Source organism: Alosa sapidissima, chromosome 12, assembly GCF_018492685.1.
Source record: "Alosa sapidissima isolate fAloSap1 chromosome 12, fAloSap1.pri, whole genome shotgun sequence".
NCBI classification, from domain to species: domain Eukaryota; kingdom Metazoa; phylum Chordata; class Actinopteri; order Clupeiformes; family Clupeidae; genus Alosa; species Alosa sapidissima.
The window spans coordinates 726,872-752,630 of record NC_055968.1 but is presented as its reverse complement, the minus strand read 5'-3'; the positions used below and the strand labels follow the sequence as shown (position 1 = coordinate 752,630).

General features: G+C 40.1%; 2 protein-coding genes and 1 long non-coding RNA gene across 3 annotated transcripts in view; 2 read left to right on the top strand and 1 right to left on the bottom strand.

The window, feature by feature from the left end:
• Positions 1 to 689: 689 nt before the first annotated feature.
• Positions 690 to 3,589, top strand: LOC121677484. Its single transcript, XR_006020995.1, has 6 exons — positions 690 to 893; positions 1,003 to 1,144; positions 1,622 to 2,096; positions 2,326 to 2,498; positions 2,788 to 2,999; positions 3,195 to 3,589. It is a non-coding gene; the product is annotated as an uncharacterized LOC121677484 (long non-coding RNA).
• A 1,072-nt stretch (positions 3,590 to 4,661) lies between these two features.
• Positions 4,662 to 11,926, top strand: LOC121677473 (tetra-peptide repeat homeobox protein 1-like). Its single transcript, XM_042056238.1, has 3 exons — positions 4,662 to 4,666; positions 7,354 to 7,364; positions 11,079 to 11,926. Exons 2-3 carry the CDS (start codon positions 7,355 to 7,357, stop codon positions 11,546 to 11,548), a joined length of 480 nt encoding a protein of 159 aa, XP_041912172.1. The 5' UTR covers positions 4,662 to 4,666; position 7,354; the 3' UTR covers positions 11,549 to 11,926.
• Positions 11,927 to 12,569: 643 nt separating this feature from the next.
• ogal (O-GlcNAcase like) overlaps positions 12,570 to 25,759 on the bottom strand; it is a 70,265-nt gene continuing 57,075 nt past the window's right edge. Inside the window, exons 11-16 of the mRNA XM_042056167.1 lie at positions 24,137 to 24,222; positions 23,892 to 23,984; positions 23,365 to 23,453; positions 15,183 to 15,303; positions 13,350 to 13,473; positions 12,570 to 13,185 (exon numbers count right to left, since the gene is read on the bottom strand). Coding sequence (XP_041912101.1) covers positions 13,025 to 13,185; positions 13,350 to 13,473; positions 15,183 to 15,303; positions 23,365 to 23,453; positions 23,892 to 23,984; positions 24,137 to 24,222 — 674 coding nt within the window. The 3' untranslated portion in view covers positions 12,570 to 13,024. The remainder of the gene's footprint in view (positions 13,186 to 13,349; positions 13,474 to 15,182; positions 15,304 to 23,364; positions 23,454 to 23,891; positions 23,985 to 24,136; positions 24,223 to 25,759) is intronic.

Genomic DNA, 25,759 nt, shown 5'->3' with positions numbered 1-25,759 from the left:
CACATAGTCTGAGGTGTCATAGCGATATATGGGATTATGACACACTCCTGTGTTTAAATAATGCTTCCGCTACATAGTGAGGCTAATTTAGCCTCAAAGGGGGGAACATGTGGTGATTTTATTAAGGCATCATGCTTGTATGTATTGGTTTATTAGAAATGATTCCATTTATCATAAGAATGTTGTTTGTGCAACTGTTATGCAACATTTACTGGAAGTCATGGGACTGGACTGTCAGAGACTAAGAGTGAAAGTCAGAAGGAGTAGTAGTGAAAGTAAAACCAGACAGGGTTTAGGAGATATGGAGGGGTTTACAAGAAAAGGAGACAGAACCAAAAGTGAAGGCACACATAGAGCCAAACAAACACATACCCTGCACAGTAGTTCTGGTACCCTGTGCTGTGCTCTTGTTATTCGATGTCAAACACATTGTAATTTGCTATTCAATGCGCAGCTTATTACAGTGTAGTTCTGCATTTATTGGATTCCGCCTATCTTTAGGTATGGAGACATCAGAGTAAGCTGTTTACAGCAAAAATAGCGTTAAATGTGAAAGAGCTAGCTCTCACATTGGCTGGCTAGCTGGCTGAGTTGCAAGCATCTGACTGGATGATGATGGTAAGCTCGTGTGAAAAGAAGATTGCCATAAGTTGAATCTTATTAATGCTTTCTTTTTGTAGACCTTCTGCCCCAAACCACCCTACCTTCCTAAAGGATGTGATATTGTTGCCAAGCCCATCTTGGGACCAAGTGTGTAAACATAAAACACGGAGAAAACTACATGATAGAGGGTTCATATTGAATGCATTTGAAATGCACAAGTCCTGGGACAGCAGGACTGTCACCATGGAGGTAAAGCAAGCTTTTAAAGAGAAAATTGCTATTGATTCAAGGTACTGTTACGGAAATGTCAATATAATGCATATCATAAGTTATTTCATTTATGTGTTTTAGTGAACTTATTTTCATAATTGTCAAGTCAAATCGTCCTTATTGTTACAGTATCAAACTGTTGATGGCTTGTGGGAGCAAGCTGGTTGCTCCAAAATTGCACAGCGGTCAAGAACTTAGTGGCCTTATTATACACAAGATCTTAAAGTCCAAGGCTGTATATGTGAGGCCATCCTCTGATCTCCCATGTAAGGTAAGTTATTTAAAACCAACATTGAACTGTGTCAGTTAGAAGTTCAACACAACTGTGAAGAAGGACACCAATGCTTTTATTTATTTATTTTTGCAGAATATGATAGTTCTCAGGGTGTCAAAATATGAAGGAGTTGGTCAGTTTTCATCTTGCAGTGCTCTAGAGTTAACCAAACTCTACACACATAACCAAAAATCTGCAAAGTGTGACTAAAAACGTTCTTTGTTTGCACCGGTGTCCCTTAAATTTTGCCTTGACCATCACATCTTAAATGCCCTTTTCCCCTTATGTCAAATAACTCCATGTTAAACATTGAACCGATTCAGACAACCACACAGAAGGACAGGGAGGACCTATACAACAGATAAATGATTGTACACATGCTCTCTTTATAATGTGAATGTAGGCATTAGGTTGTCATTACTTTCGCAGTGTACTTATCGGCAATCTTTTCTAATTATTTTTGTTGTGTTTTAGTTGGACAGCACAGACTCCGAGGACAGTGTCATGGAGTTGGATGAAGATACATCAGCATCATATGACCTCAGAACTACTTCTGCCAGTCATGGCAGTTTAGCTACTAGGAGAAGGAACAGCAGACGCCAAAATGCATCTACCAGGCAGGTTTGCGTTGCAAGAAGGGCTAGAGCCAACCAGCCGTCACCACAAGTGACCAGTGACCAGCCCCCACCACAAGTGACCAGTGACCAGCCCCCACCACAAATGACCAGTGACCAGCCCCCACCACAAATGACCAGCCCCCACCACAAGTGACCAGTGACCAGCCCCCACCACAAGTGACCATTGACTTAGAAAGTGATAACTCAGTGAGCCAGTCACCACTAGTCAGTGACAACTATGATGCCTACCTTTCAATCATGGGAGCCATGCCAGACCTATCCTCTGATGAGGAAGTTAACAAGGCTATATTGGCCAGTCTTGAGAGTCATCCGTAAGTGATTGGTTATGCCATGTGCCATTGGTCTTGCCATGTTCTGTGGCATTCCTTTTAGAATATAGTACATACATAACATAATATACATAATCCATGCCTGCAATGGATTATGTGCCATATTCATGAAGATAATAATGTTAAGTTTGTTTGCTTTTAGAGTTAAGCATTGTTTATTCAACTATAAATTGTTGATTTGTTTCTCCCATTTTTTGTTTGGTGTCCTTAGGTGTCAGAATGTACATCTTTTGATGAACTGCAACAGGCCACAGCACCACTTACAGATTATCTGGCCAATGCTGGGTGTCAAAGGCCTTTGAAACACATACAGGACAAATATCTCTTGGTGGAGGATATCATCATGTTTCAGGTGGTTCATCGAGTCAGTGGAGCATTTGAAAGGTTTGTGTAATGTTTTAGCAAACTTAATTAAGAATAATTAAAGATTTCAACATATAGTATATTTTTAAAAGCTAGTGTACAACCTTACAAACATTCAGAATAAAGGCTTACATGTATCATAAAATAACTTGAAAGAAGATCAGGTTTTAGATAGTTGTCAAAGACAAGGCCTTTTTGCACAATCAAGAACACTTAACTGTCTTCTAAGTCATCCCTTTCTTGTGCTGTGTGATAATGTATCCAATTTGAAAACAGATATTGGTATCTTCTCATTATACATTTTTTACAGATTCAGGGAGAGCATGAAGACCCTTGGTGTTCTTGATGCAATAAGAATGCACCCAGATGCTTTCAGACCACTGTTTTGTCACGAGCCATCCCCACTCACAGCTGCTGTACTAGAACAGCTCTTTGAAATTCGACTGTCAGCAGTGGGCAGCAACAAAAGAAGGGCAGAGGAATGTGTTGCATTTTGGAGGGACTACCTGCTGGATGTTGAGGGTAACACACTGCACTACGACACTACTATGCACAATGTGTTTTCTCTTGTTAAATTGCCTTCCTTCAGTTATGTGGTTTGAGTTGTATTTAGTTTACCTTTGTACAGTAGTTTTGTTAACTTTGATCACCCCCCTCTTTTGACATTCTTTTCATATTCTCTTCTGTCTCTCTTTCTCTTTCCCTCATTTTTTTCAGAGCAAGAGGGACCCTTGAAACTTGAGGGTATCCTTCAGTGGATTTTCTCCATGAGCTGCCCCTCAGACAAGGCCGTCAATTCCCCACCGCAAACACGTGCATTAATTGCCTGCAGTTGCCAGTCCTGAAAGGTTTTGAGGATTTCAAGGAAAGTATGGATTTCGCTTTAAAAAATACTCAGGGATTTGGACAGGAATAACTTCAGAGAACTCCTTTATTATAATCTGTTGCCAGTTGCACTTTATTAAACTGATGAGACATTGTTGTCTCATCCTAATACATTATTATGTATGTGTTGTTTGAACAATGGAAAATTGAATAATCGATTCACTAAAAAAGAAACCATTTTGTTATTTTGTTTTATTTTTCAACAAAGCATAAATTGTCACTGGACCACCCAATAGTTAATTAACCACCCAATAGTGTCCTAATTGACTAATGAAGTTGCTCACTAATAGAGTTCACCAGGCCCAAGTATAATTGGATGCCATGGTTACCGTCATCAGCAAGTGGGTCTACAGTTTGTAGAATTGTGTTCATAACTGTTTGATTCAAAATAAAGTTATTTTCTGGAACAACAACATTGTTTGATGTCTCAAAATGTACTGGGGGGTCTTCATTAATTTCAGAGTTGTCACTCCCAACTAAAATGTTCTGCATTGCCTCTGCACTGTTGAGAACACCTCTCAGCCACAGTTGAAGAGGTGTTTGTGATCCCTGTGTAGATAATCCATGGTTGTTCCACTGATTTCTGAATTCTGCAGTTGCCCTTTGAACTCTTGGCAAGTAGATGTAATGTAAACAAAATAAGTGTAGGTCATTTGTAGAGTCCAGTATGCCTTCATTTTCCATAAAGGAGAAGAGATCACTGTAGTAAAAAGAAACGACTCTGTTTAACTCTGCCCATAACTGCTCAATCCTCTGGTTGTGAACACTACGTCCAGTGATGACACTACCTCGATTTAACCCTCTTCTTTCCAGCATATACTGGGCAACCCTGGTGTTCTCCATGCCATGATCACAGCGTATACAAGGGAAGGCCAAAATTCTCTACACCTACATGAAACAGTTCCAGTACACTTGATACTCTATTGTTATTTAGGCACTGCAAGTATATGATAGTCCTACTAAAGCCATTAACACATCCATGATAGACCATTCTCCACCTGACCAGTTTATCTTTATCTATATGCCTATGGAAAGAAAATTTGATCATTATTTTTTTACCATGTGATCATGTGATCCTAACAGTTTGTTTAATGTAATATTTTTTTGAAACAAAGAAATAAACTTACCATAATTGATTGGGATTTTGAACAGAATAAATTCTTCTGTGAATTGCACGGCGTCGACGGAAGGCCCGACCAATGGGGTCAAGATGTTGCAGGCAGCGTCTCACACGCCAGCGCTGTATTCTAAGGTTGCGTGTTTGAAGTGCTGCACGGACATACCTTTCCCCTGAATATGGAGTGGTTTGAAGGATCTCAATGATGATGTCATACAATGCCTCATCAGACATTGCTGTATAGCTGAGGGAACCAATTTGTAGCTGCTGTCTGTGACGGTACAGTGTCCTTCTGCTGATTCCAAAGCATACAGCTATTTGTCCCCAATTCATGCCAAAACCCAAACAGTAGGCAATTTGTTGATGTTGTATATTGTATGGAGGGCGACCTGGATGACCGGTTCTGACAGTTGGTACTCCGAAGGTCAACATGTTCCTTCCCACTGACCTTGAGTTTTGATAGGAACTGATAATATATTGAAAACATGCATGCAGCACCTCCAGGGCACCAAAGCTTCCTTGATTCTCACCCTCTTCAAATTGCTGGTTAATCATGAGCAAGACCGAGATTGTCTGAGAATAGCCATTAAGATCAGAAATTAATCTGTCCAAAATTACGGTGTCATGTCCCAAATTGTCAGTCCCCCTCACAATTCTTTGAACACACTGCAGTGTATCAGTGAAAAAGATAGCAATGTTTTCCTCATTACCATTTACTTCCACTAACAGAAACTGACCTTGAAAAAGAAATAAAATAAGAAGAAATACCCCTGACATTTTTGGTCCAACAAGGTTGTTTTTGTCCTTAATTTAAATGTTTCTTGTTCCTCTGAGTTGGTCTTAGCTGTACTTTCAAAGCAGCAAGCCCACCAGATAATGATAATTCAAAATGGCCCCTTTAGCAAATGAGGAAGTGAGAATTGAATCTGTCTTCCTGTTTGATCAAACCAACTTCCTTTTCAACTATACTCTCTCACACACACCACTATACTCTCTCGCATACACTACTATACTCTCTCGCATACACTACTAAACTCTCTCTCACACACTACTATAGTCTCTCACATATACCACTAAACTCTCTCACATACACTACTAAACTCTTTCGCATATACTACTATACTCTCTCGCATACACTACTAAACTCTCTCGCATACACTACTATACTCTCTCACATACACTACTAAACTCTCTTTCACACACACTACTATACTCTCTCACATACACTACTATAGTCTCTCACATATACGACTATACTCTCACATACACTACTAAACTCTCTCACATACACTACTATACTCTTTACTCTCTCACATACACTACTATACTCTCTCGCATTTACTATTATATTCCTTCACATACACTACTATACTCTCTCACATACACAACTATACCCTCTCATACATACATGTAAAATGACTATAATAGTAAGTGTGCATGAGTATAGTGGTGGATGTGCAAGATTATGATAGTGTGTGTAAGACCAAGTATGAATTAAGGCCTAGACGGCCCCTCATAGGACATCAGAGTGCTAGTTGGATTGGAGGTTCGGGAAGTGGATAATTTTCCACGACATAAGCCTTCTGCCTTGACCTAAATTTGAGGTCAATTAAGTAGCGTTTCTATATGTAAGCCTGCTTCCTTGATCTAAAATTCGGGTCACTGTACCGGCTGTTTTCGTATAAGTTTTTTTTTCAACTTATAGGTAGGTTCATGCCAAGAAAAGTATAAAAGTTTCAAAGTTGAAAAGACATAGCAACCCGATCTGTTTGAAGACCTACGTTACAAAGTTTGAATGAAGTTTCTAAGTTAAACTGTTCAAGAGAAATTGCTTATGGAAAAAGTGGTAAGCGGAATAATAATAATAAGATGCCTAGGAAGAACAGTACAGTGCATTTTCATGCACTGTACTGTAATAATAAGAAGTTGTTGCTTAGGAAGAACAGTACAGTGCATGAGTGCATTTTCATGCACTGTAATAAAATGCCTGGGAAGAACAGTACAGTGCATTTTCATGCATTGTAATAATAACTAGAAATGCAATTCCAAGGAATTACCAGTGCATGAAAATGCTTAAGTTGTGATGTAAAATATCATGTATAGTTAAAACAGATAATACAGAGATGGTTACTACGGTGATGCTAGGATAGACATGGTGGTTGCATAGCTTAATAAAAGTTGATAGTTTAAAAGTAGACTGTTTAAAAGCTGAATGTAGATAGTTTAAAAGTTGTTGATAGACAGTAGATAGTTTAAAAGTTGTTGATAGACAGCTAGTTTAATAGATAGTTTAATGATAGTTTAAAAGTAGACCGTTTAAAAGTTGAAGGTAAATAGTTTAAAAGTTGTTGACAGACTGGAAGTTGAATGAATGTTGATATTCAAATAGTTTAATGGCTGTGTATAGGTAGATATTTGACGATAACTGAAAGTTGGAATGGCTCTAATGTTTGCTAGCAGTTATGCTAAGATTTTTAACTATGCTAACCATGCTACTTAGCTAATGTTTTATAGCAGTGCTAGCAATACTAACCTGCTAACCATGCTACTTAGCTAACGTTTTCTAGCAGTTTAATGAATGTTGATATTCAAATAGTTTAATGGCTGTGTATAGGTAGATATTTGACGATAACTGAAAGTTGGAATGGCTCTAATGTTTGCTAGCAGTTATGCTAAGATTTGTAATTCTGCTAACCATGCTACTTAGCTAACTTAACTAACATTTTCTAGTAGTTTTGCTAAACATTTTCTAGCAGTTTTGCTAAACATGCTAACTATGCTAGCAATGTTAACTATGCTAACTAGCATGCTAACTATGTTAACCATGTTACTTAGCTAATATTTTTTAGTAGTTATGCTAACTATGCTAACTAGCATGCTAACATGTTAGCATGCTAACCATGTTACTTAGCTAACCTAGCTAATCATTTTTAGCAGTTTTGCTAAAAATGCTAACTAACATGCTAACTATGCTAACCATGTTACTTAGCTAACTTAGCTAATCCTTTTTAGCAGTTTTGCTAAAAATGCTAACTAGCATGCTAACATGTTAACTATGCTAACCATGTTACTTAGCTAACTTAGCTAATCATTTTTAGCAGTTATGCTAACTATGCTAACTAACATGCTAACATGTTAACTATGCTAACCATGTTACTTAGCTAACCTAGCTAATCATTTTTAGCAGTTTTGCTAAAAATGCTAACAATGCTAGCAATGCTAACATGCTAACTTTGTTAACCATGCTAACTAGCTACAGTGGGTAGGAGTCATAGTTGATGAAAAGTGTTGACAGTTGATGACAAGTTAAAAGTTGTTGATAGACAGCTAGTGAATGTATATAGTTTAAAAGTTGAATGTAGATAGTTTAAAAGTTGTTGATAGAAAGCTAGTTTAATAGATAGATAGTTTAATGATAGTTTAAAAGTAGACCGTTAAAAAGTTGAATGTAAAAAGTTCAGTAGTTTAATGGGTTACATTGTTTAACAGTGGATTATTGTAGTGAGGACTTTTATTTTGAAACAGTTTTGGGCAGAGGAAACAGTTGAATAGGATGTGTAGTCTTAATTGACCCAGATTTGTATGCTTAAAGCCTGAGACTGGCAGTTTATCCAGGTGGCCTGAACACCTGCCATAGGATTCTAATTGCTTAACGGCCGTATTATGATGTCACAATCGGCAATGTTAAGTCTATGGGGATTTTTAAAAAGTTTTTCTATAATAGTTTAAAAAGTATAAAAGTTTCAAAGTTGAAAAGTCATACCAACCCGATCTGTGGTAAGCGGAATAATAATAATAATAAGAAGTTGCCTAGGAAGAACAGTACAGTGCATTTTCATGCACTGTAATAAAATGCCTTGGAAGAACAGTACAGTGCATTTTCATGCACTGTAATAAAAACAGATAATAAGAACAGTGATAATAGTCCATTGCATTTACATGCAATGCAATTAGAATGTTACTTGTCAATAAAGCGAGGTTATGAATTGGCAGAGGACCTCTCCACTGTCAAGAGATACAAAGCAGAGACAGATTCTTACCAAGTACAGGTGACCAGAGCCTTGCCATAGAGAAAGGCCGGTACAAAAAAGTATGGCTTCCTAAAGAGCAGCGGCTCTGTGGTCACTGTACGAGGTTGAGACAGAGATGCACTTTCTCCTACACTGTCCAAAGTTTGAACAAATTAGAAAAAGATATTTTTTACAATTCTCAAATAAAATTCCAAATTTTAGCTCCCTTAAAGACTCCTGCTAGGAGAAGGACTGACTGCTCCGCTGGCTGCAAAATACGTTGCAGCTTGCCATGACATGAGGGACAGTGAGTCAGACACCTTGCCATAATGCCCGACCTAATGTCTGTACTTAATCCAATGTGTTATAATGTGTATGCTGTCTGTGTGTGTTTGTGTGTGTGTGTTTGTGTGTGTGTACAGTATGTGTGTGTGTGTGTGTGTGTGACCACATGCCTACGTGTGTGTGCGAGTGTGTGTGTGAAAGAGAGAGAGAAAGTGAGGGTATACACACAATTTTTCATGTTACATGTTACTGTTTCCCTTAATCCTGTCAATGTTCTAATTGTTATGCTGTTTTGTGCTTTGGCAACACTGTACCTACAGTCATAGGCTAATAAAGCAACCTTGAATTGAATTGAAAAAATAATAGATTTTTGCTAAGAATCAACTCAAGAAATTACACAATGTATCGGAACGTCACATATTACCAACCGTCATGTACAGTATGTCCAACCTCTTACGTGTATGTGTCACTTAATATTCATTTCTATACAAACCAAGGCGGCAAATTCCTAAAGAAACGCAAGCATCCACACCATAAAGTATCTAAATTAGCTATGTACCAACAATTACATTTTACCGTGACTCGAAGAGCTGTAAACAGTCTTGTAAGGCTGCGTGTACAAATCCGCTTGGAGCTCCACTGGAATTTTGAATTCCGACGAGAATTCTCGGGCTAACCGTTGATGTGGTGTGAGAAAGGTTGGGAATAGGCACCCACCAGCCCAGCACTAAACTCCGAGCGTGGTACACAAAATCGTATATTTCAGGCAGTAAAAGCCCCCATAAGAATCAAACTAGATTTTGTTCAAATCTACACACATATGGCTACTGAAAAATGTAAGGTTAATTTATCAAATGTTATTACACGGCTCTATATAATGCTGAAGAATGCTCCATTCACTTGAATGGGCCTTCCCAACGTTCGGCGGGCTGCTAATTCTCAATAACAGACCGTTGCTATGTATAACAGACCGCTGTCAAGGAAAATGGGCTTTGTGCTTCTAAGTCAATTCTTTCATATCACTACGCAAGGATTGGAACTTCATTCAAAAGTGAAAGCAGACGGTTGATCAGCTGTGTTCTAAAGAATGTTTGATTCAAGTTCAGCGTGTGTTGTTGCGAACTACAGTAGGCTATTTGTTTCTCAGCAAATGCCACGATGAACGGTGACAAATAGGCTAGGCTATGTAGGCTAAAGTCATATTGTGGGGAGTTTATTATTTCGTTTTGGCAAGTAGCGGTGTAATAAGCGGGATAATGTATAGAACGCCGGTAATTATTGGGAAAATAAGTCCCGACAGGGCGATCCGGACCCCGACGCGCACCGGCGTTCTATACATTATCCCTTACTTATTTTGAAGTATTAAAACTAAGCTAATACGCACATACAGGTAGGTGTCCTCTAGTGGATGATATGAACACTTTTGAAGACAGCAATTGAGATCAAAGTAAAACGCTGTAGCAGATTAAACCAGAGGTGCTGATGACACAGCAATGGGGAGTAAGAAGTGAAGTGACATATTCGTCTCAACGCCAGTTTAAACCCATGTTAAACTAAAAAAAAGTGGCTAAGCTAGCGACAGAGCAATTGCCCCATTATCTTTTTCACTCCCCCTAGCAAATAACGCCTTCCCACCTTCTGGACCGCGGCTTAAAACAATGGAAGGAGGCAGGCATACATAGGGTTCGATAGACAGATTTGCAACCTTTGCAGAAATTCAGGAGAAATTTGGTCTTCTTAAGAATTAATTTAATTTATTTAACATAATTTATTTAGGTTTCTGCAAATAAGGAATTATGTACAGTCACACTCACATAAATTTGCAACAGCCAGTGTAAGGGTCCGGTGCCACGTGCTCCTTTATTTGTTCCCCATGTGCTTTGTGTTTACCTGCCTGTCACCTGTCTTTGTCTCCGTCCCATCTCCTTATTTGGTCTGTGCTTCCTGTCTTGTTAGTTTTCCACACCTGTTCCCTGTTATTGTCTTGTTGGTCTCGTCCAGTCCTCTATCTTTCTGTTAATTAGTCTGTTAGTTTAATATTGGTTTCCACCTGTCTCTTGTTTTACCTTGATCATTGTCCACCTGTGCCCTGTTACCCATGTGTATGTAAACCCTCTGTCTCCTCTCTGTCTTTGTTGGTTATTAGTCTTATTGTGATGTTGTTTTGTGGTTGTAGTGTGCAGTCGCATTAAAGATTCCTGTTCTCAAGTTTAAGTGCGTCTTGCCACAACTTGCCCTGCGCCTCGGTCCAGCTCTCCTTACTGCAACCGTGACAGAATGACCGACCAACAAACATGGAAGAAGGCAAGTTTTTTGATTTTGAGTCCAACTTGCCACTGCACCTAATGCTCTGGGAGCTGTTCTGGGAGGATGAAGAGGAGGGGGAAACCACGGAGGACCACTGGTCCTCTGAGGAGGATGGACCAGGTCCCTCTCCAGTCCCAGCTCCCCAACGCCCTGGGCCAGTAGTAATTCCAGCTCCAGTCCCAATTCCAGCTCCAGTCCAGATTCCGGTTCCAGCTCCCTCTCCAGCCCCAAGTCACTCCTGCGCCGGCTCCCGCTCCAGTCCTGATTCTGGCTCCGGCTCCAGCCCCGATTCTGGCTCCGGCTCCAGCCCCGATTCTGGCTCCGGCTCCAGCCCCGAGTCCGGTGCCAGCTCCCTCTCCAGCCCCGAGTCAGACTCCTGCGCTGGCTCCAGCTCCTGCTCCGAGTCCTGCTCCGGTCCCTGCAGCCCAGTCGCTGGACCTGCTGTCCCTGACCGGCCGCCCACCTGACAACCAGACTTGTTCGGCCGTCCACCGGGCCGCCCGCCTGATTGTCCGTCCCTGTCCGGCCGTCAACCGGTCGTCCACCTGATCCTCTGTCCCTGGCCAACCGTCCGCCTGACCCTCCATCTCTGACCAGCCGCCCGCCTGACCCTCCTGCCGTTAGCCCCCTCCGCCCACCCTGTTTGGACCTTTTTTTTGTTTTGGGCCGTCTGGAATCCGGCCCTTTGAGGGGGGGTAATGTAAGGGTCCGGTGCCACGTGCTCCTTTGTTTGTTCCCCATGTGCTTTATGTTTACCTGCCAGTCACCTGTCTTTGTCTCCACCCCATCTCCTTATTTGGTCTGTGCTTCCTGTCTTCGTAGTTTTCCCTCCATTTCTGTTTCCACACCTGTTCCCCGTTATTGTCTTGCTGGTCTCGTCCAGTCCTCTGTCTTTCTGGTAATTAGTCTGTTAGTTTAATATTGGTTTCCACCTGTCTCTTGTTTTACCTTGATCATTGTCCACCTGTGCCCTGTTACCCATGTGTATGTAAACCCTCTGTCTCCTCTCCGTCTTTGTCGGTTATTAGTCTTATTGTGATGTTTTGTGGTTGTAGTGTGCAGTCACATTAAAGATTCCTGTTCTCAAGTTTAAGTGTGCCTCGATCTCAACTTGCCCTGCCCCTCAGTCCAGCTCTCCATACTGAAAGCCAGACCCCCCCTGCTTAGACCGGCACCTTAGACATAATTTCAACAGCTATTCCATCTAATCCCTGAATGACACACAAGCTCTCCACATACCCACACCAAGTGCAATTAAAGATGCTTGGGAGGAGGAACTATGATTAGAAATTTCTGATGGATTTTGGGAAAATAGCTAAGAGGAATTTAGTGGATTAGGATGTCTTGTGTTGTCCTTTCTTTCTCTTTGGTCTCCTTACGGGTGCCTTTTTTTCTCTGATCCACTTGTTAATTGTTATACTGTATTTTTTGTACCTCCTTGATTCTCCAATAAAAAAAACCTTGACAAAAAATCAAGACATTATAAAATACATTTTCAGATGTTTTCTCTTTTTAATGTGTGTTTAATGATTTACAGCACAACACTTTTTTTTGTTTTTCAAGGGGCACAAATACAATCTAAATTCTGCCCCCATAGTATACCCTTGTAGCCCCCTGGCAGCACTAGCCACTAGCAGGATAACTCGATCCATGTAGCACCGAGTTTATTCTTTTCTTTTTCCTACCAACAGTACTCGATGACCTCAAACAACAGGGCTCTATGTAAAAAAAGTTCCCCTTCAAAGCAATGCATAAGCAATTAATAATACAGCTTAATTTTATATTCATACAAGATACTTTGTGTAGTTGTAGTAATGTATGGTACATGTATCATAAGCAATGTGTAGTACCTGGGATTTGCATTATAAATCATTATTGGACTTACCGGTCATATTGATTTTTTTAATCAGCAAAATGATTTTTGATCATCTGAATTCTTACTTCTAGCACCCCACCCCCACAACATTTTGTTCTGCTGTTCTCATGATTATTAGATCATCTGGAAGGCCTTCCATTGTCATCTTTCTGAAAGAGCCCATTTGGGTTAGGACATCCAACATCCTCTTCTCTCTTTCTCTTAGTTCGCAGAAAACCGCTTTACAACCTACACAATTTTGTGACATAGATGAAGGTAGGGAATGGAAAAATGGTGAGATGGTGAACATTTACAGGACCAACAAGAAAATAACCTGGCAATACTATCTTGATGTCAAAATGATTGATTATATTATTTGTTATGTGTATTTTTACTATCCTAATGCTGCTCACCTGTTGTTCTTAATGCTGAAAGCAGACATTCTATCAAGCGTTTTGCAACACTGAGGTCAGACACTTTTGGGAGTATTTGCATTGTAATTACAGATGGATTATCACACAGGAGAGACTCAGGATACTGCACATATAGAGAAGAAAGGAACATGTGTAAAGAATACAACTTAGCTAAGCTAATGATATGGTGAAAATTGTTTTTTAACACACTGCAAACGGAAAGTTTTAAGTCCCTTTCAAGTTTTCCACATTTTGTTTCAGAATCATCTTAAAATGGATTCCCTCATCAATCTACACACAGTGCTCCAATATTCCACAAAAAACAGGTGTTTGGAGTGTTTTGTAAATTTATAAAAAAAAAAAATGTGAAATATCTATTTACATAAGTATTCAGACCCTTTGTTATGACGCTTGCAATTGAGTTCTGGTGCATCCTACTTCTATCAATGGTTGTTGAGATTTTTCTACAACTTGATTGGAGTCCACCTGTGCCTAAATTAATTCATTGGACATTATTAGGAGAGGCACACATCTATCTATATAAGGGCTCACAGTTGATGGTGTATGTCAGTGAAAACCAAGCCACGAGGTCGAGAGAATTTTGCGTAGACCTGTGAGACGGTTGTGAGAAGACACAGATCTGGGAATGGATACAAGAAAATTTCTGCAGCATTGAAATTGCCCAAGAGTGCAGTAGCCTCCATCATTCTCAAATTGAAAAGATTTGTAACAAACAACAGTCTACCTATCTGCCTATCTTGCCTCCCAGCCAAACTGAGTAATCAGGGACAAAGGGCCTTGGTCAGACAGGTAATCAAGGACCCAATGGTCACTATGAATGAGATCCAGGGTTCCTTTGTGGACATGGGGGAACCATTACAGAAAGGACAACCATCAGTGCAGCACTCCACCAATCAGGCCTTTATGGTAGATTGTCCAGACCGTAGCCATTTTTTTGTTTTCCAAAAAGCACCTGAACGACACTCAGACCATGAGAAGTAAAATCATCTGGTCTGATGAAACAAAGATTGAACTATTTGGTCACAATTCCCAACTGTGTGTGTGGAAGAAACCAGGCACTGAGCTGCACTGATACACTGCGTGAAAAGTAGTATATCCGCGAGTATCAGGAAAAAGTAAACGGCCGTCTATCCAGATGTATTCCGATTCCCGCAAAACTTTGTCACACAGACTTACAAACATCCGTGATTGTCCAATACAGTAGTCAAACCTAGCGCTGGGTATATATTGCAACACCTGTATACTCCCGTTTTTAGGAACAATAATGTCCAATGAGTAATTTAGGCACAAGTGGACTCCAATAAATTTGTAGAAGCATCTCAATGACCATTGATAGAAGTAGGATGCATCAGAGTTCAATTGCAAGAGTCATAACAAAGGGTCTGAATACTTATGTAAATGGAATATTTCTTTTTTATTTCTTTTATTTTTAATACATTTATGAAATGCTCCAAACACCTGTGTATGTCACTGTGTGTAAACCGAATCCTGATTTTTAAGGTTCTGCTGAATACCGAATCCATTATTTAAGATTTGGCGGAATCCGAAACTGAATACCAAATAACAGTAATTTCTGTGATGCATGCATAATTTTTTTATTGTGTATAAGCACACCTATTGGCAAATTGATGATGTTTGAAGACAAAGGTATGTCTCACCAAATGTTGATTTGATTTTGGGCATTTTATATCTTGTGTGTGTAATCAATGTTCTAGGCTCTGTACAAGATCATCTTTGAAACACACTGATGTGTGTTTCTTCCAATATTACAAAATAGCAGCTAGACTTTTCATGACATAATGTTTGTCCCACCTGGCCCTTGAAAGCAGTAGATTTGTCATCGCTAAGTCCCAAGGCATATCCACAAACTCCACTTTCATCCTCCATCAGGAAGGCACAGTTGGGTGAGGGACAGAGTTGACCACATGCAAGTCTATACAGCACAATACAATCAAGATATTCATATTTAATTGCAAGTCTCAAGGTGGGCATGAAAAATAATCTCTCACATAGACCTCTGTTTCTCGAGGACATCAAGTACTATCGGTGCGGGAAAAAAAACAGGGATTTTGATGAAAACTAGCCACTGTTTAGCTTGGGATTTCTCAGGAACAGAAGCATGTAAAAATAAACAGTTTGTACCCACTGACAGCTTAAAATATCACCTTTCAAACAAGCCATGTGTCCATAGCTATAACATAGAATAAGCTGTGGCTCTACAAAAATAGTCAACAATGACCTAGATTGCTGGCACTCTGTGCCAAAGCTTCCGAAAACAGCATGGCATTCAAAGTGTTAAAGGGCTAGTTCTCCTGATTACAATGGTGGGTGTATACGAATACGAATACGAATATGAATACTTTATTGTCCACAAAGTGGAAATTTGTCTTCAGTTTCACCACAGACATATAAACATAAACAATAATCCCACAATACACAATCAAGCATTCAAGCACTGCACTTGTACAAAGCAGAAGAGGAGAACACTAAGTTATGATAAATACATTTAAAATAGCCTACTAAGTTAATATAAAAGTACATTAGCACTCAGTAGAGTGTTTAGATTAATAAAGTAGCTGAGGAGTAGTAAATATAACACAATACAATACAATAATAAATAAAATAAGTAATAAGACCTATAAAGGGGTTGGATTGGATAGTATATTATCTCTGCCATGTCGCATGGCCACACAATAAGCCCTTCTGTGTCACAACGGCATTAAGTATGAAAAAATTGAATGTTTAGTTCAGTCTGCAAAGGGTTAAGATTTGGCTGAATCTGAAACCGAATACAAGTAATTTCTGTGATGCATGCATAATTGCAGTAAACATCACCCAAAACTGAAAAAAGAAGCCATTGTGGACATTTGGGGGGGTTGCTTGTCTACAGTACATAATATCATTAAAATATTCAGAGATTCCAGAGAAACAAAGAACTGAAAAGTTGCAAACAAGGGACAGAGCTGAAAAGCAATATTAGATGGCCGTGGTCTTTTGGACCTCAGATGGCACTGCATTAAATCCAGACCTGTTTCTGTAGAAAATCATTATTGGCAGAGAAATATTCTGATAACCATTGTCTATGAGCACAGTTTGATACTCAATTCACAAAAACTAGTGTAAACTTTACCATGCTAAAGAAAAAAATCTATTTAGACATGATCCAGAAATGCCACCGTCTTATCTGGGCCTGAGCTCATTTAAAATGGGCTGAGGTAAAGTGAAAACGACCAATCAAAATGTATAATTATTTTTGAAAATCATGAACTCCTCTGGGCTAAAGAGGAGAAGAAGGACTATCCAACTTGTTATAGTGCTCAGTTTTAATACCCAGCATCTATGATGGCGTGGCAGTGCATTAGTGCCTATGGCATGGGCATCTTGCACCTCTGCTTTGCGGACGATACTCAACTTTACCTGTTTTTCCCATCTGAGGACTGTTTTTACAGTACATGTCTTAAGAATATTTCAGTCTGGGTGAAAGATCGGCACCTTCAGCTTATTCTCTCCAAAACGGAGCTTTTGGTGTTTCCAGTTAAAACAGCTATTAACAGATTAACATACCGCTTGACTCATCTTATCTGACCCCAACTAGATCGGCACGTAACTTGGGCGTCATAATTGATGACCACCTTAACTTCTCTGAGCATGTAGCCTCAATTGCAAAATCATGTTGGTTTGTCCTTTACAACATTGGGAAAGATTCCAATTGTCAAAAGTAGTCAATATACTTAGACTATAAATAGACAATATACAATATACTTTATCTGCATTAACTTAGCTAATAATATGGTTAAGGTAGAGTCAGAGGTCCCTTAGGTTTTTCCCCTTAGTTAGGCTGCTAAGGTCGTTTGTGCAGCAGTTTAAGGGATTTCTCACAAGATAAGGAGAAAACCTTAAATATTTAAGGGAAAATTTTAAGGAAACCTTAAGGAGAATACTTAAGGGTGTTTATGCAACCGGTTGTATTTTAAGGGGGCCTTGAATCAGATTTTAAGATATCAGATATCACGCCCTATGCTCATTTTAGAGGCCTCGCCTCTAGACGACATGGAGGTGCATAATACGTCCAAAAGATAAAAAATGTCTGACCTCGAGAGAGCCACAGTGAGTTGCAAGTCCAGTTGCAAGAACCTTGTTAATTTTGACAGCCAGAAAAGTTTAACCAAAGAACCTTAGCGATTAAAGTGTAACAGACTTTATTTTCGCAGAGAGAATGCATCATACCACAAATACATTCATTAAAAAAACCCTTACACCTGCCATTTGTCCCTTGATTTTTTTTATGACTGTTGCGCTCGGAAGAAGTTTTTTTTCTTCCGGATTTTTTTATTTATTTATTTATTTTGTTTTTTTTCTTCAGTAGTTTTGTGTCATTCCCAAAACACTGAAAGACCAGGCTGCACGAAACTGTGGGCATGTAGCCTCACAAGGATGACACAGAACCATTGATTTTCGTTTTGATCCGTTGCCCCAAAAGGAGGGTAAGGCGGACACAGTTTTCTGTGAATATCTCGAGAACCGTAGGGCCTAGGGTGACCAAATTATTTTTGTACAGTGCAACCGGAATGTTTTCAGACCCTTTCAAGTTTTCCACATTTTGTTATTTTTTAAAGTCATCTTAAAAAATGGATTAAAGTCTACACTAGAGTGTGGCTACCCGACCCGAGCCCAGGGTCGGGTTCGGTTCAGGTTCGGACACATGGGGGCGATATGCATTGGAAGCTTTACATTTAAAATGGCTTATTATGTTGGGTAACCAACAGGTCTGCTTTACATGATGCAAACGTTTGTTTTTTGAGAATAAAGTAAAATGTAAAAAAGACCTAACAGCTTTCTTCCTGTGTACAAGATTTGTTTATGTAGTCGTGACAATGCATGTGCATTTCAGGCGCCATGTCGGTGACGTAAAAAAAAAGTTGTTAGCCTATCAGGAGATTTTAAGATTATTTGCGTTGCATACTGTGGTAAAGATGGAGGGCCCTATCATGACATTCTAAAGTGCATCATCACTCGTCAAAAGAGGGAGGGGTTTCGTTATCAAACGTTGAGCGCAAGGCGCAACAAGGTGTTCCTAGGTTTTTTAATCAGTCATATGGGTGTGTTTGGGGCGTAACATCATTTAAACCAATGAGAATGACATCTGTCATTCCCTTTAATGGCGCAAAGTGCGATATGTCAAATAAATGCATTGGTATTTTGGCATTCAACGGCGCATTTGAAGGAGGCTGCTTGCAAGACCGTATGGAATAGTCATTCCACTAAACCATGCTTTACTAAAACTTAGCATAGCCTTCACGCATTTGCACTCGTCTATTATTTGAACTCATTGGCAAAGTGAAACTAACTTCACCAAGGTGTCAGTCAACGACAAGACGCAGTTATATGCAGCTACTTTCACTATTGACTGACAATGGGTTACCATCGAAAACATAGGCTGAAAAAAGCAACACTTACCCAAATATTGCTTAAATGACTGAACAAAACAACATTTATCCTGCAGAGGAGTTGCTTATATCTTGTGACAGTGCATCTTCAGCTGTGCTCCATACGTGTCTCTCGCCTCTCCCCTAATCACTTTTAACCGTCATTACCAATTTGCAAATGATGGTGAATAACTACTCATCATGAGATACAGTATTTTGTAATATCTTTATTCTAATTATGTTTCCCATTGTAATCGTGCAATTTGTAATGTTTTGCATGGATGTGCGCTGGTGTGCGTTCATGAATGATAGAAGGATGGTGTGTGCACCTGCCAATACAACTGTTGACAATGCGCTCTTAAAATAACATATAAACAACTCGCCATAGACTTCTGACCAGGTGTACAATAGCGATTTTTAGACAATGCGCCAGGCCCCTCCCTAGATTGTTAATTGCCACACCCCTGTGCGCATTGTTTAAAAAATAAACGTGCAAAATACCTAATTAAACTTTGCGCGGGTGGAAAACGAGTTTTACGCCATGCGCCAGTGTGCAAAATACAGCCCATAGGCTACCGGTAGGCTATAAGATCGTCTCGTTCAACTGGATGAGGATTTTCTCGAGTTGCCCCAATTAACATTGATGCTGCATATGGATCAGTGACAGAGGCACTGTAGTTTCAAAGACTGTTGCAGTTCATTTCAAGACTTTTTGTCAATGGTAAGACTAGAATTCTATTTCAATAGGCTATGCTTGCTTGGGCCTCTTGTGTTAATGTAGGCTGTGTGTGACCTGCGTGCGTGCACGCTCATCTGATTCTGTAGACAATTTCATTTGTTCCGTTTAATGGGCTAAAAAGACAGAAGTTGAAGAAAGGAAAGGTCACCAACAAGTTCCGATTCACACTTGGCACTACCCAGATACCATCAATCACTGAGAAACCAGAAGAGCCTGGGAAAGGTGTTCGACTGAAGCCTGAAAGATACGGCAGCCATCCGTACAACCAACCTTGATCTGGAAACCTGGCTAGCCGCAGTGGACAAGTCAGGCCTACCTGGCAAGTTCAAGGCCTGGATTTACCAACACGGCATCCTCCCACGGATTCTCTGGTCCCTCCTGATCTATGAGGTTCCAATCTCCACCATCGAGGGCAAGAGGAGAGTCAGCAGGTTTCTACGGAAGTGGCTGGGTCTACCTCGAAACCTGAGGTAGCCAGAACAACAAGCTGAAGCTCACAGGACCCGAAGGTCTCCCAGGCTGGGATCAAGGTGAGGACAGGATGGAGGTGGCCGGCAGCAGAGGTTGTAGATGTGGCTGAGTCGCGGCTACAGCACAGGGCACTGGTGGGAGCAGTGACTCATGGAAGAGCTGGCCTGGCTAGCAGCACAACATCTAGCTACAACAAGGCGCAGAGGAAGGACAAGATATCACTGGTGCAGCAAGAGGCGGGCATCAGTAGAGGAGGAGCGGGCCAGCAGGATGGTTGGAGACTGGACAAGATGGGAGCATGCAGTGGACTCCAGAGTTTCATGGGCAGAGCTGTGGAAAGCAGAGCCCCATCTTATACGGTTCCTGATATAGGCTGTCTACGATATACTACCGAGCCCATCCAACCTGTTCAGCTGGGGATTGGTGGTCACCAGCCTGCAACCTCTGCCTAAAGACTCTGGAGCACATCCTCAGCTGCTGTTCGAAGGCCCTGGGTGAGGGGCACTACCGCTGGTGCCATGACCAAGTCCTGAAGGCCATAGCGAACACCATCAACTGTGGAATTGGCCACTGCAAGCGCCTCCGCCCAGTGAAGAACACCATTGCTTTCGCCCGGGCTGGGGAGCCACCATCTGCCAGGGCCACCTCATCTGGCCTACTAGCAACAGCATGAGACTGGGAGTTGAAAGTTGACCTGGGGAAGCAACTGAAATTCCCAGAAATTCACTGATGATGTGTCCAGGTTGCTTCAAGTTGATGTATGTTACAAGCAGGTAAGTTATTGTGTACCTGTTCAAGTGTGTACTTTTACATTGAGTACCCGTGTGCAGTTCTGTATTTGCCCTTTTACTCCCCATTTCTAAAACCTATCAAATAATTATTATCAGTTGGCCAATGAAAAGTATATGACCACCAACCACATACCTGCATGCCTCTTTTGCAAGCAGTGGAAGAGACATGCAGAGACATTGAGGTGGGGTCAGTTCAAGGGTGGATATGGCATACAAGGTGATATTTTCCCTGTTGCCTACCCCGAGAGGACATAAATTGCGATGTCAACAAGGACTTGTAGCCAGATCTGAACAGAAGGTAGGATCCATAACCCCCCACCCCACCCTCACCACGCACTCACACACAAAATATGTTTTTTTTTTCTATAGCAATTTTTCCAGTTATTGATTTTTTTCTTTTTACTTTTGTTTTGTTCCTATATTTGATTTGTTTAGAGTACATTCACTTACAGTATTGTATTCTAAGTGTGATTCTATTTTTCTTTATTTCTGTAAGAATGTTTGTTTTCTTGCAAAAAATATTTTACTTTTGAGTTTCACAGAAGACTGAGTCTGAGAAAATGAAAATAAAAACAGAACACAAAGACTGCAGTGATTTAAAATAAAATTCATCACTGTGTTGCTGTTGATTTGAGAGAGTAATTCAAATGGTGAATGTGTGTTGTAGAGCAATGGCGAATCGGCGTCTGCGCCTTAAGTTTATGATGTTTTGCCTGGTGCGAGCCCTAAGCCCGAAACGTTTGTTTCCCAGTTTTTTGTCTGTAGACTTGTTGAAAAAACCTCGGCTCTCAATACAAATTTGTATTAGAATCAAGCCCTTGAGTGCGCCTCTGTTTTTTTTCGAATGTGTGTTGTAATAATTAACTTTTTAGAAAGGATTGTTGAGTTTTGATTGTAGTGTTTCATTCTGGCATAGATGTGAGTTGTTTATCTCCAAGTGCTATGTCTTATTTGGCTGTGTGTAGAGTTTTGACATAATGAGCCAAATTCTGCTATGCATTGGAAGCTTTACATTTAAAATTCCTTATTATGTTGGGTAACCAACAGGTCTGCTTTACATGATGCAAACGTTTGTTTTTTGAGAATAAAGTAAAATGTAAAAAAGACCTAATGGACCCTTTCAAGAGAGTTCCATTATCAGCATCATAGTTGACCACAAGACTTCCTTTTTAACATTCCATATGTTATCTTAATGCAGAGGAAGTAGATTGGGGCCCAAATAGAACATTCAAGCATTGTTTTTGTTTTTATTGTTGAAAGGGTCTATAGCTTTCTTCCTGTGTGCAAGATCTGTTTATTGTCACATGCGTTGTCACGACTACATAAACAAATGGTTATGCACATTTCGCACATATGCACATAAGCACAGTCTTGGGTGACGTTAAAAAAAAGTTGTTAGCCTATCAGGAGATTTTAAGATAGGCTACTGTGGTAAAGACATAGGCTACTGTGGTAAAGACATAGGCTACCGGTAGGCTATAAGGTCGTCTTGTTCAACTGGATGAGGATTTCCTCGAGTTGCCCCAATTAACGTCGATATGGATCAGTGACAGAGGCACTGTAGTTTCAAAGACTGTTGCAGTTCATTTCAAGAGTTTTCGTCAATGGTAAGACAAGAATGGAGTGTGTGTGTGGGGGAGGAATGATGAAATGGTGTGTGTATGGGGGTTAGGTGGCTGGGGGTACTTATGTGTTCTTTCTGGTGATGAGATCCCCTTTTTCTTTTTTTGTGTGCAGTGTCCATTTTCCCACTGATGTGAGCATTTCTGCTGTGTGTGTGTACAGTATGTGTGGGGGGGATTAAGCACATTTGATTGGATGATCCTCTGGATGCTCATTGCCTGGACCCAATGGCCTCCCTTTAAGCCTCAGCTCTACAGGTTGTGTACTGTGTGTGTGTGTGTGTGTGTGTGTGTGTGTGTGTGTGTGTGTGTGTGCATGTATATGTATGGTGTTAATGTGCCTGTATTTTTATATTATATTAATAAAAACCTGAATGGAACCATGTCTCCTGCTGTTGAAGTAAATGAACCTCAGTGCCTTATTGGTTAAAGTCACTGATCGGAGAACTATTTCTTTGGGTGAAATTCCTATCATGGTATAGTCGGCAAACTAATTTCCTGCCATGCTACATATGGAACCATATAGTGATGAAAAGAACCATGTAAACACCTTTATATTTTATAAAGTGATATGTTTTTAAGAGCAATTACTTTTGTTATCATCTTCAAATTACTTTATTCTAAAGTGAACATGCTGTTCCCATGTAAACCCTGCCAAAATGTAGGAAAAACCTTCACAGCATTACGTCTTCAAAAATACCAAGAGACTGCTATTAGCATATATATATGCATCAACTGCGCTGTTGCTGGTGTTTACAAGGTTTTTTAATGTTTCTTGGTAGTTTGCTAGTTTCAGAGCAAAACTCTAGTAGTAGCTGTAGTTGCTATCATGGGCATCAGGTATTCATTCAAATGTGCCTTGACACTACTGACTATTCATATTACTCAAATAGTTGTTTTTCATCGCTGGGAACTGCTGGCAGCACAATTAAAGGATCATCTCACCTGTCACTCAGTAACATGGCCCCCTTGGTAGCTGGAAATCCATGAGTTTCCTCACACATCACTTCTTGAAAGATCTGCTGTACGGCTGACTGTACAAGGATGTTCATAGTGGAATGGCACAGTGATGAAAGCATATTAAAATTAGGCCAATGTGCAAGAATTTTTGATTCAAACATGTAGTAGAAAGTGTATTCTCCTTTCTGTCCGTGTTATGCCTAATAATGCCTCTTAGGTGTTCTAAAATCACTGGAATCTACAGCCTTGCGGGGGCGACAAAATGTTTTCAGTGTTTCATCAAGCAACGGAGCAGAACAGAAGTAGGTTTCTGAAAATAAACCTTATTATATGTACTAACTGGCAGAAATATCATACTTTTATATTTTTCTAAGACCAAAATATTTCTAACATCTGCTCCTAATAGTTTTTTTCTGTCTTACAATGTATCAGAGTACAGCCTCTGATCCTTTTGATGGTACACAGTTCACAAACTTAGTCACTCCAATTAGGCCTATGAAGATTCTACAAACCTGATCACTTTGAGTATAAGGCCGAATGATATAGGCTGTCGGCCTGGAGTACTGGTAAAAGACATCCTTATACCCATGATTGGGCAGCATCCTCTGTAAACATATAAAACATAAATCGTTTGTTTTAATCCACTTACTGTACTTATTTCTCATTTTGAGTTTTGATAGATAGATAGATAGATAGATAGATAGATAGATACTTTATTGATCCCCAGGGGAAATTCAAGCAATAGTATGAGTGTTACCTGAAACTCTCCTGATAGCCCTCCTCTGAAGCCCCAGGGCTCAGGATCATCATTCTTTTGCTGAGCTGAGAGTGTTGTCTGTCCACCTGTTGTATTATGAAATACAGTTATCATACTGCATATGTGACCCTGCAAGGCGAAATCAGTCGCTTTGGTAAAATTTATTTTTAAATTGTGCTCACATGAACGGCCATAAACTAAGCTTTCCAATGATATGTATATCGATGGTACTGCAAAAAGTATCGCTAAGATAACCACATCCAAAGTTGGCATGGTTCTCCCGTCACGATACGCCAGAAGAGGAGAAAATCACCTTTTTAAGTAAATTGTTATGTGCGATAGTGTGAGGACACAGTTATTATTAGCCTTACGGTAGCGTGACTTTCTGAAGCGGATGACTGACTATGTGCAGTTTCATCAACCATGCAGTGAATGTCTTTTTCTGCCCCCTAGTTAATACCTGGGACAATAGACTGTATATGCCTGGGACGGTCATAAGGTGTCACTATAGAATATAATTAATGTATTTCGGTGGAAGTAAGGGGAGAGGAAGTTCTGTGTACACAGATTGTGTATACTTTTAAAATGCGCTATGTCAATGGAAAACTTCTCCTGGTCCCTAAAATGACAGCAGGATATTTCTAATAGTTCGTACTTTTGACTGTTCGTACCCTGCAAGGCAAGTCTTTCACATTCATATTCGGTTGCATCTGCCAAGAACGTTAGAGAGCTGACACATTGAGTAAATTTTACCTCTATCGTGAAACCTTGTAGTGGCGTGGACACGAAGTGAATGACTGTAAATGTGTTGAATCTTCACCTAAATCAAGTCAGGGTTTAACAGTCAAAATGTATGTTTTTTCATGAAATTTATTCACAATATGAAAGTGTAGACTGTATACTGTCGACTTTCGAAAACGTGAAATTTTAACCCGTACGTTTGTTTATTGTGGATTTTCATAAAATAGCACCGTGCGCAAAGCGACTGGTTTCGCCTTGCAGGGTCACATATTTCCAAATGGACATTAGATTTAAGTTTATGCATTTGGGAGAAGCTTTAACTAAATATAAAGTTGAGAGCACACAGTAAATAACCCATTGCGGAACTTTCTTCCGCAATGGGTTCCGCAAAAGTTTTAGTCTGAACTAAACTTTAGTCTGAACCACAGGCAGTCTAGCGCCACCAATGGGTCAAAGTTGGCATTAAATCCATGCAATTCACTCTTGAACCGTGTGCTTGGCGCAGATGCTCTTCAGTTCTTCTGCTCTTCCACACTGAACTTTTTGACCGTAATTAGGGTGTCATCCATGGGAGATTTTGCGCTATCTGCTCTATATAATTAAAATAAGTATTTGAAGTGTGCAAGTAGGCGGTTTGAGACATAACCTAAATCAGTGGATATCATTGCGGAAGAAAGTTCCATAATAATAGGAAAAGGTAGAAACACTAAGGGTGCCTTCGCAGCTTCGCTGCTTGGCCCCCAATACAAACTTGATGCTAATAACTACTGTATGTGTAGGCTCTCAATGTAAATGGTACCATCAAATGCTTGACCTTTTTAGAAAGCTAAGACCCTGTAGTTTCTTAGGAAACAATCAGAAAATTTACATTACAGAGTTACA